The following is a 20454-nucleotide window of genomic DNA, read 5'->3' on the forward strand; positions in this document are numbered from 1 at the left end:
CATTTTTTTACGCAATAAACGTTAACTCTATCTCAATTTGGTCTTATTTTATTGTTTTTAATAGTATATAGATTAAATTGATCAATTTAAAAGTAAAGGGACTAATTTAATTAGGTCAATGTAATAAAGGTACCTCAAGGATGCATTCACTTTTTATCTCAGTGGAAAAGTTTTATGGTAGGTAAAACATGTAAGAAAAGGAACAAAAATTCTCTACAACCCAAATTCCAAGTCAGTTCAACATCAAAGTTTTTGAAATCAAATTCCCCATTTTTTCATGTCCCTTATGTTTCAACGTCATCACAGTCTAAAACCTATCTATTTCAGAACCATTTCATTGGGGGAACCAAAACAACCCTTTATTCTGTCAACATTAATCACTTTGTTTCTAATGTTGTCTTAATCTTAAATGTTTTGTTTTTTCATTTTTACATAAAAGAAAGTTGATTGATCCAATAACATGGTCCAATTGCATTTTAAGGCAATTCCCTTCTTTCATATCCCCACAAATTTTCCCCTCATTGCAACCCCATTCCATGTGATGTAACATCACACAACAATAACAGTTCGCATTTTCCAAAAAAAAAAATTATAACTCCTTATACTCTCTGTAAATTTAAAATTTAATCTTTTCACTTTAATTTTTACTCTCTGTAAATTTAAAATTTAATCTTTTCACTTTAATTTTTAGAAATTTTATTAAATTTAAATTCATTACGAGTTAATTTTTTAGTTTATATTAATAACAAACTAATAATTTCTTTTAATTTTAAAATATCACGCCTATTTTAACGAGATTAACAATTAAACTTAATTGAATTTCTGAAAATAAAAAACATTAAATAAGTTTCATATTTGGGAATAGTACTGATGGCACATTTTAACAAAAAAAAAACTACATAATCAAAACATAACCAAACATTTCTAACATTTACCTACATGACAAAATAAGTAAATTTTTAAAAAAATATCCCTCCATTGTTTTCCATTTTAGCTCTTCAAAGGAAGGAACTCAAAAAACTGATAATTAGGACCACCAAGGTTAGCATTCCCCGGGGCGGTGGCGATCGATATCTCGTTTTCTTTCTCGTTGGAATCATCGGAACCGTCATCGTTACAGCTATGAAGAGGGAAGAGTTGTAGGGTTTGTGAGTCATCTTCTCCAAGTGTCGCCTCTTGGTTTCTAACAAAGTTGAAATCAAAGACATTGGTATTGTTGTTGTTATATCTGCATGGTGATTTAAAGATATTATTAAGACCATGATGAGTCTTAAAGAGCTGTTGGTGTTGGTATTGGTGCTTTGGGTCCATTGGTCTTATTGGTGGCGGTGGGGCGACGGTGGTGACAGTGCTAATCGCTGCCGTCGTAGAGGTAGGATTAGGGCTAAGAACAGGTGATAGGCATGAGTAAGAGAATTGCATTTTGTGCTGCCACGTGTCATTCCTTTCGACAAAGTTCTTTCTTTGCTGTAATTCTCCTTCCTCGAATTGGATCCATCCATCTGCTCTACATTCTGACACTGCTGCTTTTGCTGCCATTTGTATTGAAACAGATTCCTAATAATAATAAAAACAAATTAGATATGAATATAATAAATACATTTTAACAAAGAAAGTACATGAACTATTTTCCTTATATAAATAATAAGGTAAAATTACGAATTACTAAACTATTAACAAATTTATCCTTTTGTTATTTAATTTTTAAAATTTATAAAATATTCACTAAATTATTGAAAAGTTGTGAATTTCTGTAGTGAGGTAAAAGTGTAGTTTACCTAAATAATACAAATTGTATGTAAAGCGACGTGTACACAGCTTCTGGTTTATATTAGAGAAAGCCAAATTTACATTCCATTCAAATCAAAAGGACAAATGGTCCAAGAGTGATAGGCTGGATTTTGATGACAAATTGTACTATGGAGTGAGCCCAGTCTTTTCACTGTCAGGCTTCCCATTTTACGTAGAAATATATATAAAAATTATATTTGAATTAAAAAAAGGGGGTTGGAGGGGGGGTGCTCAAATCAGTACCTAGCCTGAAAGCCATGAATGCATATGAAGCACATCACCCAAAAAAAACCAGCTAGTTTCATAACAGCAGCCCCGACAGAAAGGAAGGAATGCAGCTTTTAAGCTCTTTTCATTTCCCAACAATACTATCCCTTTTCTTCTTTCTTTAGACATTACATGAACTATTTTTTTATATATTATATATTATATATGTGTATATATGAACAAATAAAGCCTTGACTTTAAAGTTTAAAACTTTTCACTTGTGTTAACGTAATGATGGTTTTGTTTAATCAGTTTTGCATGGTAATTTGATTAGATTGTATTATTTTTAGTTATAACTATCATAAAAGTTTGGATATTAAGAGTTGGATTTTATTTTATCTTATATTAAAAAAATAAATTAGTCATAAGTGATAGACAATAGAGCAAATTAATTTTTTAATTAAAAATTTCATTTATTTGGAATAATCATATAGTGACACTTAGCATATCATTATACTACATGTTAACGTACAATGACTAACTTAGAAATGAGTAAAAGTTTTAACAAAAAAATCAGTTTACTTTTTTATATAAAATAAATGAATGATTTAATTTATATTTTAATAAAGAGAACAAAATGCAATAAACTTCTTTTAGTAAAGGACTTATATGATAATTTTACCAATTTTTTAACAAAATCTTTTGCATGGGATAATAATGAACTGTCTATATTGACCGTGAAAGACAGAGAGTAAAAAAGAAAGAAAGAAAAGGAATGGAGAGGATATTAGATAATAGACCTCTGCTAGTGTACTGCAGTTTATAGGGAGTGCCCAGTTTTTGGTCTGTTCAACTTCATAACCTGTCCTATTCGTCTCTGTAATAAAAAAAACAAAACAAAACAAAAAAAAGAATGTAACTTTACTCTCTCTAACAAACAAATACAATGGTGAAAACCAGAAATATATATATATTATTCTAATTAGCAAATAGAATATTAAAGCAATTGTAAAAAAGATGAACAGTATTTTATGTTTTTTTTTGTCTTTTTTTTTTGTTCATGTACCTGAATCTTTTCTTTCAAAGTTGTCGGGATGATCATCTTGAGTTGATTCCATTTGCCGGCGGCGTTTTTGACGTTCCCTTGCTTTATGGTTTTGAAACCAATAAAAAACATTCTTCCCTTCTATCTTACCGTACCTACGAAGCTGTGCTGTTATGTGTTGGATTTGGTCGGCCGATGGTGTCCGAGTACCTCGTCTATAAAGCTCTTCCAGTGTACGTAACTGCTCGGGCGTTGGGTTCCATCTCGAGCTCACTACAACAGCTGGTTGTGTATTGAACTCCCTCTTGTTTTGGTCTCCCATACCTATAATATAAGACCATCGTGTTTATATATAGTCATGAAAATGAAGGAGACTTAAAAGGAGACGAAGACGTACTTAGTGCAAAGAAATCGGAGCCATTGATACGGCTTAAACAAGGAGAGTTGTTGTTTGGCCTAGGGATTAAAGGCCTAAGTTTCCTACCATTAAAGGAATCAGGCATGTTGAACTCAGCACCACCATCATTATAACCCATCATCCACATCTTTTGGCTTACCTAACAAATATCCAAATTCTATATACTTATTAGGGTTTGTTTGGAAAGGAAAAAAAGGGTTTAATGAGCTTTTACACAGTCACTCACTTTTAAATGAAGCATGCGAAGGTAATAGTGGTGGTAGCTAGAGACTTGGTTTTAAACAAGTAAAACTTATATATATATATAAAACAAGAATTGAGGGTTTTAAAGAGAGAGAAAAGGATAGATTAGGAGAATACAAAGGGAGGGTGTTAGTGTTGGTTTAAGAAGGAACAAAGAGGAAGAAACATGAGGTTGACTAATGAATAAATGCTGTGGTGGGATTGAAGAAAAAAAAAGGCCAAAAAAGCAAAAGAGAAGGAAGGAGAGAAGGGGAAGGAGAAGGGGAAGGGGAAGGGGAGGGGGAGGGGGCAAAGGGGAAGCGTGGAATTCTGGGTGTTTTTTGGGAGTAGGGAATGAAAAAGGACGTGACAAGGGATGAAAGGGTTTATCATAAGGCTCTCATAAGAAAAAAAAGAAAAAGGCTTTTCATTTATTGTTTTCGTCTCATGTCTCGTGCTTTTCATACATATTCTCAATCCGAACTGCCCCTCTCTTCCTTCTGCTTCTTTACCCTTTTCTTTGTCTATTTTTAACCTCTTCTCTCTCTCTCATGCATTCACATGCAAATCCATGCATGTACATCACTATGAGTACACCCTACATACATACATACATGCATGCATGCGTCTTGTTTTCAAATCATGTGTGTATCCCAAACTCCAGGTATAAATCATCATCTGTGTATTTTCTTTAAATCATGTGAGTTATTTTCAAATTGTTACAGTTTGGCCTTGATTATAGTAAGATTAGTACTCTGATTGCACTCTTATCATAATTATTCATTGTTTGTGACTCTACCTGTAAGCTAGTGTTATAAGTTTAGATTTCCTGTTATCTTTAAATTCATTCATATACATGTGTATAAATAACTATATGTAATACTTGATCTGGTGCAGTTTGACTGGTATGTATTGTTTCAGTAATAAAACGATGCAATCAACTCCCTTTTTTACACCGGTTGTATAGACCTATTCCACTCAATTTCAATCACATCGGCTAGCGTATAGATAATATTAAAAAGTAAAAAGTTTTAACTTTTAATATTAATAAATGATATAACTTTTATTGGAATATTGTGCATCACTCGCTCAATGAATTTTTTATATTTGAAATTTATTTAATATAATTAATTTGATATTGATAAGTATTTTTTTAAAAAAAAAATAGATAAATCTAGAACAATGCACCAAAATATACTAATATTAGTACACACTGATTCCAGTAGAGAAATGATGCGTCCACAGGTGCGGTACTTATCTTGACTTGATGTACCAAATTCCTACCTTCTGTAAATAATGTGTGGGTTGTTTGCAAATTTATTCTGATTTGGCTTTTACTATATTCTGATTATTAGTTTGATTGTGCTATTTAATGCTTGATTATATATCATGCCAAGATAAGTTTATATTTCTTGTTTAGATTATATAAATACTTACATGCATGTAATGATGTATTAAGTTCAACTCCCATTTTTGATAAATTATATGTAGGTTTTCATCAGGCTTTTTTTGCCTTAGAATCCCACCATGTGTGGGTTTAGCTGCGGCTGCATATCAATTATTAGTATAATTATGTTCTAGATTACTTGATTAATCAGATAAGTATTATTTATAAGGGCGTTAACCATTGTTCCTGTTTTACTTTTCATATATTTCATACACCGTTATTAAATCATGTAACAATATATACAAAATTAAAAGAATAAATTTACATAACATGTCATCATTTGATTCATTGATAATCTATAAAATTATTTATTATTGAAAAAATAATAATTAAGCTGAGTACTGAGCATGCAGACAAGCAAACAACACATAAACACAAAATTGAAGTTGAAATGTTGACATAAATACAAAATAAATACATAGATGATATATCCAAGGATTATGATGTATCATAATGGTTAAATATGGATATGTGGCGTTCCTTTGCATGGGCAAAATGTTAATAATGTACTTATATATATCAGAAATTTTTTTCCAGTGCCAAAATTTTGGAATCTTCCTTTGTTGTTGTTGTTTTTTTTTTTTTTACTTTTTTTGCCAAATTCCATCATTCAAAAAAGTTGAAAGAAAAAAAAAAGAAATATTTATTCTCTATTTTTGGATTGAAGAAATAATGGTATAGCCCATTGGTCATTATGAAGAAATGATTTGAATTCACCAGTTATTGGGGGGGATACCCTACTGGACCTCCTTTTATATATAAATCCAGGGATATATTTCATTATTGATTAATTATTACTAGTTTCTCTATGATAGTGACTTAGCAAATTCCTTTTTTTGTAATTAGGCTATAAGCCTTTTGCATATGATTGAAGAATGAAGACCATCAATTTTGGTGTACCATTTAAGTTATATGATTTCCCATCATGATTAAATTGATTAAGAAAAAAATATAGGTAAAAATATTATAGAGCCCCATGTACTAGAAGTAAAATTACATTTTACTCCCTCTATTAAAAATATAAACAAATTAAACAAGATTAACAAACGAAACTAATTTGTCCATTTTTTTAGTAAAGACAGTGAAATGTAATCTACCTTCTAGTACATAGGCCACCATGGTACTTTCACACAAAAAAACCCAAAACTTTAAATATATATTAATATTTGTATATATGCACAAAATATTAAAAAATACATTATTATTGGTGGAAATATTTATTAGTCGAGTTGTACCTATGTATAATATTGCTATCATACTATATATAATTGTCTAAACCTAACCCAATTTAAAATATATGCTCAAAATATTACCAAGTTGGCCAATAATCGAATATATCAATACACTATCTAATTAAAATGTACTTACTAATTCATAATAATTATATATTGGATTTTTTGCTCTTTAATAATTTAAGATTCAACAAAAATAATTATTTGATATATAGATTATGAAGTTATAAAAACTATATTAGAAAACAATCATATGTTTTTAATAAAATCAATAAACAAGTGATACTTATAACAAAATTTCAACTCAGAATTTTATATAATAATAATAATAAAAAGAACTCATGATAATCCTACCAACAATTACATTTTTAACAATATTTAAAAAAAATAATTTTAATTAATTTTGAAATGGAATCATAATTCTCTAACAATCACCTTCCCAAAGAAAAAGTTAAGAAAATAAGCATAATTTAAGGCCTTTAGCCTTTAAGCCATGAAGCGTCATTGTCAATTTCTACTTTATTGACTCTTTCTCCGTATGAAAACACAGTTTCGACACAAAATTTGCCGACAAATTGATAACATTTGAATAAATGCATTATTATTTATTGAATTATAGTCTAGGTGATAAAAATATGCAAAAATTGTATTTTATTTTTCTTCCTATCAAATTTGTCACGTTTTGATTTTCAATTATCAAATTTTTTAAATTTTAAAAATTAATTTTTAAAGCTTATTATAAAATTTAATTAATTTAAATATTTAAAATAATTTATGTTAATGTTTAGGAATTTTGGTTTAAAAAATTGTCATTTGAGATTTTTTTTCGAGACAAAAAAAGTCTTTATTGAAAATTGGTTCATATGATGACGTGGTACTTGAGATCATGTCATATCATCACTTAAATTAAAAAAAATAGAATTAATATGTAAAAAAAAGAAATTAAATTAAAAAATATAAAATTTAGAGTAAATTTTATTTTATTCCTAACATAATTGTTAAATGTTGACGAGACAATTGAAAAATGGTACAACCATTGTGTGGAAGAAAATAAAGCAAGTTAGATTGATAATATATGAGAATAAAATAAAAATGTTTACTGGGGTTAAATATCTGGGTGATTAGCCATCCAACTCAACAATTTAGCAATTTAAATTCAAGTTTTGACACTAATTTCTTAGTTTTGGACTAAATTATGATAGATTAAAATAAATGGATTAATTTTTCAATTAAAAAAATAAAAAAGTTAAAATTCAAAATTAAACCATATTAAAAAAATTAATTGGTTTTTATTATTAATTCAAAAACAATTATATGTATATATTCAACTAATTTTTACTAATTAATTTGACATTTGATTAACTCGTCACAACTAGATTTAAATTAATATGATTAAAAAAAGAATTATGTTATCTACTTCCGTTTCCGTCTCAATGTTATGTCTTCGTCGACATTCTCCATTCTAATATTGTTTCAACAAAATAAAAGTCTTAGTCAAGTTTAGACTCGAGTTTCATCAAATCTATCGACAAAGGTTGACTCCATTCAAAAAAGTCTATGAAGTGCTAGTTTTAAGGGGTCAACAAATCTTTTTATAAGTTGATATTATCCACGAGCAAGGTTGTAATAGCCTAAATTTTCAGTGGTGTCGGAACAGTGATTCAAGATCACTAAATCCGACAAATGAGTAGAAAATATTAATAATTTAGTGAATATAAGTTAAGTGTGAAGTTAGGAAAATTTTTGAAATAGCGAATAGTGTACTAGAAATAAAAATTTCAAAAATTAGAATCGGAAATGAGATATCGAGAGTTTGAAAATTTTAAAATGAGCCATAAATATTTTTATAAATATTTATGAAGTGTTAATAAGTTAGTATTAAAGTTTCGTTAAGAAATTTTAAAGTTTCGATAGTTAATTGAATAAAAAGAATTAATTGTAACAAATGTAAAATTATGGGAAATGATTAAATAGCTTAAATGATAAAAGAAAGAGGGTTTAAAAGGGAAATAGACCCAAGGTCTATTTGGGCTGGACGGCAAGAGGTATGAAATCAGCAGGAAAATTGATGAATTAAGGGTAAAATTGGAATATTGAAAAATTTACTTAATAAACCTAGGACTAAAGTGGAATTATCTAGACTTCTCATTATTTTTCTGCATTCTCATCAGCAAAAACACCATGGAAGGGTTTTCTTAAGCTGGTTTTTCATATTTTTACTGCAAGTAAGTTCAATTCTTGATTATTTCTTGAGATTTTTGTGTTTTTATGACTTTTACAACTAGGTCCACTTGTTGAATTCATTAGTTTTTGATTCTATGAAAGAAATTGGAAGTTGCTATGAATATGTGCTGGAAGTATATGATGATTTAGCATAGAATTAGAGTTTTAAATTGTTTATATGCTGATTTTATTGAAAGAATTGAATAGAAAGTGAATGTTTGGGACCTAATGGTGAAAGAGTTTGAAGTTAGGGTTTTATGTGGAAATTATGAATTTAAACAATTGTGAAATAACTTATAATGTCTAGGTAAAGCATTAATTAGGAAAAATTAGCTTCATTGAGGGATTAATTGAGCAAGGACTGAATTGTATGAACTATGAAATTTGGGGCACAAATCGAAATCAACATTTGCACTAAAACAGTTTTGGACAGCAGCAGTAGTCTAACTTTGAAAAATCACCATAAATTATAGAAATCTAATTAGAAGATGAACAAAATATGAAATTAAATCTTATTGAGTCTAGTTTCTCATAGAAGAAACGGTGTAAGAAACGAAATTGTAGATCATGAGATATAATAGATTTTGTGAGACAATGTCAGAATGATTTCGGGTTCCCCTGTTCTGACTTTGGAAAATCATAAAAAATTGTATAAAAATAATTATGGGCTTAAATTTATATTTTTAAAATCCTTAATGAGTCTATTTTCAATAGAAATAAACATGGACATCATCCGAATTCTGTATGAAGAGATAATTAATTTTTAGTGAAGAAGGGTCGGAATTGTCAGACAGCAGAACAGGGGTGACTTTAAAGAATAAACTGTACTTATTGGCTGAACCAAAAATTCTAAAAATTTTATTATAAGAAGATATATGAGTCTAGTTTCAAGGAAAATTATTGGATCCTAATTTGAAGTTCTTTAGCTAAAGATACAAATAATTTAGTGACTGTGATACGGGTGGACAGTATTGGAATATACATAAGTAAATAATTAAATTATAGATACTATTACTTATAAGCGGGTTGAAGATTAAGTCAATACTGATAAGTGAATAATTTTACAATGATAGATCGAGAACCCGAAGCAAGTCGAGGAAAATAAAAGGTAGCTAATTAGTCCCTGAACTTTCACAAATTTTGCAAATCGACCTAGATAAGTTCATATGGTTGAAGTTTAATGATTATATGTTAATTTTATGAATTATATAATGTAATATGTATGATGAAATATATTTATTGATAAATAGAGAATAAAATAACAACCCGAAAATCGAATAAATGATTAAATTGAGCGAATGTCGGATTTGAGTACTTCTGATTAGTGACAAGTGATAAGTGGTAGCCTCAGCTATACTTATCTGATCAGTGACAAGTGACAAGTGATAAGTGGTAGCTTTAGCTACACTTATCTGATCAATGACAAGTGATAAGTGATAAGTGGTATCTTTAGCTACACTTATCTGATCAGTGACAAGTGATAAATGTGATCAGTGTAAGACCGTGGCAGGACTATGACTTCAAAAGGTAATAAGTGATCATACGTAAGACCATAGTTATACTATGGCAAAGTGAAAGTGAAGTACTCAATTTTCCGTAACCATTCCCTAATTTGGTTAAAGAATGATATATGACAAATAGGCCCAAAAGAATTAAAGGGAATGGATAAGTGGTAGTAAGTTTATACAAGGGAACTCACCAATGGCTGTGGTTGACAGGTGAACTTAATTATTGTGTATATTGTATAAGTGTATAAATATTTGGTAAGATTTATGCTTTACGCCTATGAACTTACTAAGCTTCTATAAGCTTACTTGAGTGTAATCAATGTCTCTTGTAGATTGACGTGGAAGTATATGGAGGATCGGATCAACACAGAGGATCACACTATCCAGATTATCTCCGGTAGCTTTTGTAAATTTCTTTTTTATTTATATGGCATGTATAAGGTTTGATGATTATATAAGTACTAAGACTTGTTTAATAAATATACATTAAAGTAAAGAATGATGAATATGTTAAATAGTATAATTATAATAGTAGTATAATTTGGTATCAAATTGATTGAAATGAATTGGTTGGTTGGATTGGTCCCGGTTTTAAAATTTGCAGGGAAGATTAGATATTTATAAAGGGGTTATATTGAGCAAAAAAAAAAAGCTTTGGGATTTGGCAAAAAATTCCCTATGGTTTCGATTTAATTCTGGTTTGGTCTCGAAGTATGTTTTGGGCTTTGGAGGCCCATCTAAAGGATGCCATGACATGTTTTAGTAAATGAATAGTATTTAACTCGTATTAATGGAAAATTAATTCGGTAAACTCCGGTAATGCCTCCTACTCTATTTCGGCGACGAATACGGGTAAGGGGTGTTACAAAGGTTTCGACTCTCTACTCCATGGAAAGCTTGAATGCATAAGGTTGATTGAAGAGGCCCATGCACATTGTTGGTTTAGCTAAATCTATTTGGTTAAATTTTGCTAGTAATGCTACACTGTGCGTAAAATTATAAAAATAATCAATGTTCTCCAAATTGATATTTTAAATCTTTATACTTTTCAATTTTTTTGTTTGACATAATAACATTTGTTAAATTCATTAATTAGCTTTTCTTTTGTAAGTAATATGTTAAAAGAATAAGCTAATATGACATCAGGTATGTAATAATATATTTGATGCATATAAAATTTAATTTAATGAATTTAACAACTATTATTTAATCATGATTGAAATTTTAATATTTAAAAAGTATAAAAAATTAAAAACAACCCAATTAAAATATAATAACTAAATCTACAATTCACAAAAGGAACTAATTGCAGAATCTAAGAAAAAAATGCCCGAAAACTCCGATGGAGAGCATTTGGAATGATGACGTCAAATTCATTCAACGAATCTAAAGTAGGAGAGAGAAATTTTCAGTTTTGATCGAAAAAAAAAAACCAACTCATTCAATATTTTTTATTTTGGTTTAATTGAGTGGAACGGGTTGGTCCGTTTTGATCTTAGTTTAATTGATTAATTTAGTTAATTATTGATTTTTGAATTTTAGAACTGAATCGACAGAAGAAATTAATCTTTTTTATATTAATTTAAAATTATTTAAAAGACATTTATATTTTATAATTTATAACATATACGTAACTATATAAACCCAATCTAATAACTCATGTTTGATTAATGGAAAAAACTGATTGAGTCAAAGTCTATTTGATTTGATAGATTTTTCATGCTAAAATTAATTAGGTTGGTTTGGAAAAAAAATTTGAAGGAATGAACAGATTAAACCGATTGCTCTTCGCTACTCTAAAGTCTAAATTAAGTGCCAGAAAATTATCTAAGCAACTGACGAAAAAGGGGTAATTTATTCAAGGCAAAAGGATGTTTAAGTTCATAACATCAGAAGCAACAAGCATCAAGTAGAAACATCTAATGCTAAGTACACTCTTATTACTATGAATCATTTATTAGAGAAATGAGAAAGTAACATTAGAGAAGAAGCAGGACTTAGTTTTTGTTGGCAATGAAAAGACCCCATCTCTGCTCCCCAAATCTGGTCCTAATCAGCTTTGCCTTCCATCCCCCAACGATATCGTCGTAGTCTTCCTGAATATTGGAACAAAATAAAGGATTAAAGTACCCATTAGTGAAGGGAAAAAGAGAGAGAAACATATAGGGTTATCAAAATGATGACAAAATGCTTACCTGAGAAAAGTCGGTGATGAAGGTATCCTTGTCCTTCTCAACTTTGTCTAATTCACGCTGCAGAACTTGTATGAACTGAAAGCACAAGCAAACCGTTCGTTTATTAGCTCGAGTGGAAAGCTCAACCGGAGACTCTTTTATCGGAAATTGCTATTTTCTTGATGATTTTCAAATTGGTACACAATCTCTATTGAGGAGAAGCCAACTCTGTCGGGCGAGGTCTGCAAATTATCATAAGCTAGGAGCTAGTGGACCCCTCGACGAGTAAGTATTATCCTCGGAAGTGATCTCTCGACTCTATCAAAGAAGCCACGGATTCACAGAATAAAAATGCCTCGGCAGATGCTTGAAAAAGTGAAATATACGCAATGCGCATGGTCATTCGGCAAGAAAATCTCATATTTGTACTTAGTGAGATTTTAACCTTTTCCCTATAACATATGAGGCATTGTTGGGTAAATAAGCCATCAACATTCTCAACTGTAAGTGCCTTATATGATATAGGGCACGGATTTGAGTCCAAACATGTGCGTTGCGTGTATAGTTCACATTATCAAGCATTCCAAAGAGGCAATCCCTTTCTGTGAACCACCACCAATACCTTTGCAGGGACTCAAGCTTTCGACAAAATCGAGATACAAACTTTCACCAAGGGGCAATACTAGATATGTTGAGTGCTTGACCCAAAGTTCAATCCTCAACAATCCCAATTAGAAAAAGCTAGCAATTCAATTAAGTGTGACTAACCATTTCATTAGCAGATAGCATATTATAGCTATCGAAATAATTCTTGCCAACATTGACCAATCAGTTCATAATATCACAATCATACGAAAGAAATAAAAGGGTCGGTTTATCTGAACCTGATCGGTTCGATCCTCTGCAATGACCTGATCAAAACCAGCATCCTTAAGCATCTGTAAACATTATAGTAAAAACAAGACAGAAACGGTAAGTCGTAATGTTAGAATTTTGTTAATAAAAAACAAGAATATGACATGAAATCAAGAAATGGTTATTAAATTGAACAATCCAGACCTGGCCATAAGCTTTTACATCATGGAGATCATAGCCTCTCTGCTTGATGTACTCTGCAAATTCGGGCGATGAAGCTCCTGCGCTTTTGCAGTAATCACTTATAAGAACTTTGCCCCCTGGCTTCAACCATTTGTAGAAATATCTAAATAGTGCAGGCTTGTCCTGAAATTCAATTTACCATTAAGCTTTACTGTAGAACTCTCTGATGTTGATGCTAATGCTAAATCTCTAATCCATTGAATCTTAATTAAACCATCTTTTAATTAATATTGAAGGTTAATTGCACCAGACATTCACAAATTCAATTTTTAAATTGATCTCTAAACTTTAAAATGTTATAAATGTTCTAATTGAGTCTTAAGTATTATCTCTGGGTTTAACATAGAGCATATTTAAAATATGTGAATCAAATTTTAAACACCTTCATGCAACTTGACAGTAAGAGGGCTATTTCCTCTTCTTTTTAACACCTCAGACCGAAGCTGTTATAGGTACATATATGTTTAAAATTTGACCACTTAAGCTAACATTTAACACCCAAACTGACATTTAGGGTGACAGAAGAACTTGACTGATAGATAATTATATTTTGAGGACTCAATTAAAACGTTAAATTTGAAGCCTAACTTGGAATCTGAATCATACTTACTTGAATGTGTAGAATCGTGTCACGGCTGTAGATAACATCAAAGCTGTTATCTGGATAAGTCTTTGTAGTGCAATCAGCAACTTCAAATTCCACAGAGCAATCGAGTCCATTGGCTCTTTCAAGAGCAAAAGATATCATATTTATGGACAGATCGATGCCCACAACATAGACTCCAAATTCTTTTGCCATATAAAAGTCACCTCCACCTATGCCACAGCCAACATCTAGAACCTTTTGGCCAGGCTTTAGATCCAACTTCGCCACAAATTCTTTCGTTGTTTCTGCTCGAAAACATGTTTCATTTTAGGAAGAAGACCGTGTAAATTAAAACAAATATGCAAATATAGAGATTTGGTTGAAGAGGTAATACCTATTCCTCCTGTGCTCACAAATCCTTCACCAAAGGTACGCTCATAACGAAGTATGCTATTAGCTTTGTACTGAACAGTATCCAAGAACCGCTGGAATCCGCCATCATTATCTGAACTGACCTTTTCCCAGATCCAGCAAATCTGCATTTGCAAACAATACGATTGAATCTTGTCAATGTTGTATCCAATTCAGAAAAATAATGATAATAAAATGAAAATCGATGAGTTCATTTTTTGTTTTTGCCTGATTCTGATTCTTTTTGTGCTTAACATAAGCACTGATGCACTTGTAGCCAACTAAAGAAAGTTTAAACGAGTTTCCTGAATCATCAGTTGCATGACATTCTTTGAAGACCTGCATTAGAATACATAGCCAAACATCTGTTTAGTAAAACAATACCTCATGCTGTTTCATATACGTATTTCAACCATCAGAGCACAAACCTGTGTGTAAAAGCTTGGCTCACGGTAGTGAGAAGGGTCATGCTTTTGCTTGCAGTCGCCAGATTGATCAAAACAAGCCTCCCTGAAGAAAATATGTCCTCCAACTTTCAACCATTTCATCATCCTTTGGGCCAAATTCTCTACCTGCATTTAGTGATGGTTAACACTTAACAATAGTTAACTTGTGAAACTTAACCAAGTTTTTCTCATAAAATTACCTCTTCATCTGAGAGATACATCAGCAGCAAATTTGAGAATATCAAGTCCATTGATCCTTCTGAAATATCCAAATCTGGGGAAGTCGCATCTGCACAAAGGAATTTGATGTTCTTATAGTGTCCATTGATGCTTTCATTCTGCAAATAAGGATATATCCAAAGTGAAAAATCTAGTCAAGTCCCTTATGAAATAGCAATCTAAATAATTTCTGTCAGGTTGTTGAGCTTCAATTACCTTCTTGATAACATCCTCAATGAAGTCTAAAGCTATAACACTATCAGCCTTCTGAGCTAATTCACCGGTAAATCGACCAATGCCAGCTCCTAACTCCAAAATAGATTTCTCTTCATATGGCGGGAGCAGGGAGAGCACCTGCGTATATCAACAATGAACAATTAGGAATCTAAAAATAATTATTGAAGGATAAACGTAAAATACAAAAGAGCAGCAACACTTAAAAGGTAATAATTAGCATGGATGTATATTTGAGCCTATCCTACTATAATTACAACTGAAATTATTCATAAATAGAAAAAATTAAATATAAAAAAAAATAGAGTCGAAAAGTTGACGCTAAGAATACGTATATATAAATAAAAAGCAACAATTCCTTTAATTGCTTTGAAAAAAGCAGAATCACAAAGCACAACTTTTTTTCAGCTTTTACATCAAGCATTACCTAAAGTTAGTGCTTAAAAATCTTATCTTTTTTTTTTTTTAAATCCAAGACCAAATCATTTCCTCTATCTGTGGTTGTTAGATAAACCAATTATTATGCCACTACAAATGAAGAAAAACGACATCATTAGCATAATTACAGAGTAATCATCGTGCCACATGAAACTTAAAGACTATTAGCAGCCAGCATGTTATCGAATTTTTGTGTTATGTGTCATATATATTTTTTCGTGGCATAAAATATTTTAATTTATATATTTAAATATATCCTCTCGTTTTTCTTTTCTTCATATCATTCCTGTTCTTGATCTAGTTTTAGTTATTTTTCCCGCTTTAATTTATGTCAATTCTTTCGTAATTGGTGCTGCATTAAATGAGATTTTTCTTTGATAATATTTTAAGTATCGAATAACTAATTACTCATTTAAAAGTTGAATAAACTCATACAATCAACAAAATAGAAAGCAGAGCATCAACATGAAACAACTAAAATCAAAATAATGCTCAAAATGAGATTAATAAAAAGATCAACGAATATAAACATATGCTGGTAGTGAAAAAAGATTAAAGAAAAGGAATTAAAATAAATAAACAGTGAATAAAAAATTACTTCGAGTCGGTCTTCTTTGTCGAGATCTGCGTCCTTGGAATCAAGTATCGTACCATCCTCTGTTAAATCAATGGAGTGCTCCATCCAGTAGTTCTTTTGAACCTCACGTTCACCTGTTATCATTTTCCAATTAATCAGTTCTTTTTTCTTTTACTAAAAAGTCAATTAGATATCAATGCTCTTACAAGTGTTTGTTAAAATTTGTCAATCGATTTCGATTTTCGTTCTTCCAATTCCGATAAAAATGCAATGAAATTTTCAGATGGAGCTTAGAGGTCTCACCGTTAGCCGCCATGGTTACCGGAGAAAGATCGCCAGTAAGCTTTCAGAGTTCGACTTTTTTTTTCTTTTAAAGAAAAAAGAGAGTGAAAAAGATTTAAAATCCCTCAACGGCAAGACGAGTTCTTGAAAACGACCTTGATCTGCTGTTTTGGATCCTTCCTCGCTGCTGCATCACACACTAAAATGCAAAACAATTTGAGCTACGATTACTACTGTAACTGCAAATTGAATTGTGTTCTGCTGTGGAAGTTTTAGGCTACCATTTTTTTATAGAGCCAAGAAGGACAATTTCGTCATTTCATATGAGTACTATTATTTTATTATCGGTATGCATCTCAATTCCCAATCTAAAAAGCGAATTAATACCATCGGACACTAAGTACATAATTTAATTGTTATAGATTAGATTAAATTAATCGATTCTTCTATTAATAATTTTATTATTAAAATTTGATTTATATATATTATCATGAGATATATGTAGCATTTTATATATTATTGTTTAGTTATTTTGTTAGTTATATCAGTTTTTAATAATAAAAGTAGATGAATTTTTTAATAGAAATTATTCATTTACTCTTTAATTTAACTTACAGAACTAACCAACTTATTTTTTCAATAAATGAGATAAAATATAATTTAATTCTAAACACAATCACTTCTATACTGAATAATTGTAGGTAAAATTAAAAGAAAGAGAATCTATTGGGTTTCAACTAACCATCTTTCTTTTTTTATGCAAAAATAAACTTATTAGTTCTTATTGGATTTTATTCATCCAAATTTGGAACCTCTCCATGTTTTTAAGCACCGAACAGAAGTAGTAAAATACAATTAGGGAACAATCAATCTTTTTCTTTTCCCTTTTCTCTCTATGGGTTAGTATTTTTTTTAGTAATTTTTTTCTTTATTTTCTTAATTTCATTACAGATTTCATTACATTTACTCTTTTTTGGCATAATGTCTAGAACTATTTATAACTCCTCTCCAACTCATAAATAGAAAGATAATATGTCTCAACGCACTCAAACTCACATATTCGTATATTGACAATAATACTTATATCAGTCGAGTTAAAAGACTCAATTGGCTTTAGTAATCTCTTTCTTAATCTCCTATATCTTTGATCAACTTCTCAAGTACCAAGTGATACTTATTTATCTCTTGCTTCATGAACTCCAAATTTCTCATTTCTTTTAGGGATTTGGCTAATCAAGATTAAGGTTGGGTTCCATTTTTTATCTCTTTTTTAAGGTTGTCCTAAGAAAGTGTTTTTTTTTCCTATTGTTAGGTCTTGCTTGTATTGTCTAGAGTAGTTTTTTGTTATCCTTTTGCTTATTGTCAATCTTCTCCTTATCTAAAATTCTCTTTGACTCGGTCCTTTTAGGAGCCAAGTAAAGAGTCCCTCTACCTAGTTGAGAGCACAAATTAAAAGGTTATTGAGCTTAGACCTCCTTTAAAGGTGACTATTGAGTCTATGAAGCATCCTTTTATGTCCAATTATTAGGCATTTTCGTGTATTTCTCGTTTTGCATGAAGGGTTGGAAAATCCTTCCTTAAGGATGTGCATTCTATAGCACTGTCATTACAACATGCGTCCCTGCACCGTTTTGTCATCTTTTCACACTTGATTTCGTTTCTTTGCGTAATTGCGTCCAAGTTGAATAAAGCCATACTTAAATTATCATTATGCTATAAATAGTCATATTTAGGTCATTAAGTGCGCTGAAAGAGAAAAACATTAGCTTTCATATTTTTTAAGTTTTCTTCAAGGTTTTCTTTCATAGTAATTGTAGTCATCGTACTAATGTTCGTCAAAGCAGCATTAGGATTGAGATTTGGAGCTGCAATTATTTAATAATATTTTTTTCTCTTAATCTCTTTTCAATTATTATTAGTATGTTTGCTTTATTGTTCTTGTTTACTGATTTGATGTCGGTTACGATATTTTTTATATTGCAAGCTCTATTATTAAATTCATTATTTACTTATTTTATTTTTAATCTTTTAATAATTGCTTTATTTACTTTTAGTTAATTCTTAAAATCATATTAATTTAATTAAATTATTATGTTGGGATTTTTATTTTTTTTCAAAAATTACAAATCTCTCTATGAGATCAATCTTCGAAATACTTCCTTCAATAGAATTATTTAATTGTAATTTTTTACTTAACAACAATCTCATATATTTATGAGTAATGGTGAAAAGTAGTAACAAATATTAAGCTTTAATTATATATATTAATTGTTATCATTAATTATATTCACTTTTCACGTGATAAGTTTTTTGCCTGGAGAGAAGTGAATTTACAAAATAATAGAGTAAAACTCAAAATAGGAACTAAATTTACTTTTATAACCCTAGAATAAGCTAGGTTTAGTTTAATTTACTGTCTTTCTTTTTAGTTTTTAATAGTGCATGCCTAAGAGTGATAAATATGGCGTACCCTTCAACCCTGAGATAGAGAAAACACTTTGAGACTTTAAGAAACAGAGAAGAGTAATCGAAATTCTAAAAATTTTGAATTCTGAAACCATGGCGTTACCACCCAATAATATTCATCTGATTAATCCTCCCATTAATAAAAATAGACCAAATGCACAAAATCCAATTCAATGCCTGAAGGAGAAAGAATTCTGGGTAGTATTAGGTTACTTGAAAGTATTGAAAATTTTGAAATAAAGCCTATTACTTTGAGTATGCTTTAGAAAAATACTCAATTTCAATGAGGATCGAATTTACATCTAAAAAATTTCTTAGATGTTTGTAATACTTACAAATCCCTGAGAATATTGGATGATTTAATTAGACTAACTTTATTTCCGTCATAAGTCAATGGTTACACTCACTATCACCAAGATCCATCACTACCTAGAACCAACCAGCAGCCTGGTTCTTGCTTAAGTGCTTCCCGCCGACGAAAACTGTGAAGCTCAGGAACGACATTACCTATTTTACGCAGTATGAAGCATGGGAACATTTCAAAGATATCATTAGACGTTTCCCTCATCTTGGTATGGCAGATTGGATGGAAGTGGAAGCATTCTACAACGGGTTAACGCCCATTTGTAGATCCACTCGCGATTGACTTCTAATTGCTCGTGCCCAAACAAGAGGTAACTAAAAACAACACTAAACTTAACATATTAGAAGCTTCTTTTGAGCAGAAAGTTAAGAGTCATCCAAGTGAAACAGTCACCACACAAATAATTTATTTTTTATGAAAATAACTAATTTATATAGCATAAAAATAAAAATCCTAAATCTTATTGTAATTTTGTACTCTTACCTTTTAAATTTTATAAACCAATTAAAAAATTGAAACCTTTATATTTAAAATATAATCAATTTATTTTTATTTTTATTTGTAAACATCATGGTGACATTTGTCAATCTTTAGGCTGTCTTGTGAAGTCAAGATATCTTTTAAAATAATGAACTCCAGTACTTTAATTTGTGATAGAGAATTTTTGAGTTTAAAAAGAAATAAAATAAAATCTTATCATGCATAATTTGTTTGTTGCTTTTAACGGGAGAGATAAGTAAAATTATACCTAGTGATAACTATAAAAAAAAATATATAAAGCATAATTGATTAAAATAATTTTGAACACAATCTATATATTTTCAATTTTTAATTAAATAAACCTAATACATTATTTTTCATACAACATAACTATTAATCAAGTGTTTGTTTATTTAAAAAGTAATTTAGGTTGAAACCATTGTTGTATTAAAAAATTAATATTTTTTAAAATTAGATAGGTGGTTGAATTGATTAGACCATTGATTCGTCGATCTAACCGATCCATCCAATCTGATTAAATAAATTATTAAAAAATTCATAAAGAATTAAAAAAATTTCAATTGCT

The 20454-nt window shown here is 30.0% G+C and overlaps 2 protein-coding genes and 1 pseudogene across 2 annotated transcripts; all 3 read right to left on the reverse strand.

The window, feature by feature from the left end:
• Positions 1 to 829: 829 nt before the first annotated feature.
• LOC107930961 (WUSCHEL-related homeobox 1) lies at positions 830 to 4111 on the reverse strand. The gene is made up of 5 exons (XM_016862738.2): positions 3688 to 4111; positions 3441 to 3600; positions 3065 to 3367; positions 2799 to 2875; positions 830 to 1557 (listed from the first exon to the last, which is right to left on the reverse strand). Exons 1-5 carry the CDS (start codon positions 3700 to 3702, stop codon positions 991 to 993), a joined length of 1122 nt encoding a protein of 373 aa, XP_016718227.2. The 5' UTR covers positions 3703 to 4111; the 3' UTR covers positions 830 to 990.
• A 7818-nt stretch (positions 4112 to 11929) lies between these two features.
• LOC107931051 (phosphomethylethanolamine N-methyltransferase) lies at positions 11930 to 16831 on the reverse strand. The gene is made up of 12 exons (XM_016862836.2): positions 16580 to 16831; positions 16298 to 16410; positions 15244 to 15381; positions 15009 to 15146; positions 14791 to 14934; positions 14591 to 14701; positions 14346 to 14487; positions 13976 to 14256; positions 13327 to 13488; positions 13152 to 13205; positions 12289 to 12363; positions 11930 to 12189 (listed from the first exon to the last, which is right to left on the reverse strand). The coding sequence occupies exons 1-12, from the start codon at positions 16590 to 16592 to the stop codon at positions 12091 to 12093; spliced, it is 1470 nt and encodes a 489-aa protein (XP_016718325.1). The 5' UTR covers positions 16593 to 16831; the 3' UTR covers positions 11930 to 12090.
• A 2680-nt stretch (positions 16832 to 19511) lies between these two features.
• LOC121211915 (uncharacterized) lies at positions 19512 to 19600 on the reverse strand (annotated as a pseudogene).
• Between the last annotated feature and the right edge of the window lie 854 nt (positions 19601 to 20454).

This window comes from Gossypium hirsutum, chromosome A12 (genome assembly GCF_007990345.1).
Source record: "Gossypium hirsutum isolate 1008001.06 chromosome A12, Gossypium_hirsutum_v2.1, whole genome shotgun sequence".
Lineage (NCBI taxonomy): Eukaryota > Viridiplantae > Streptophyta > Magnoliopsida > Malvales > Malvaceae > Gossypium > Gossypium hirsutum.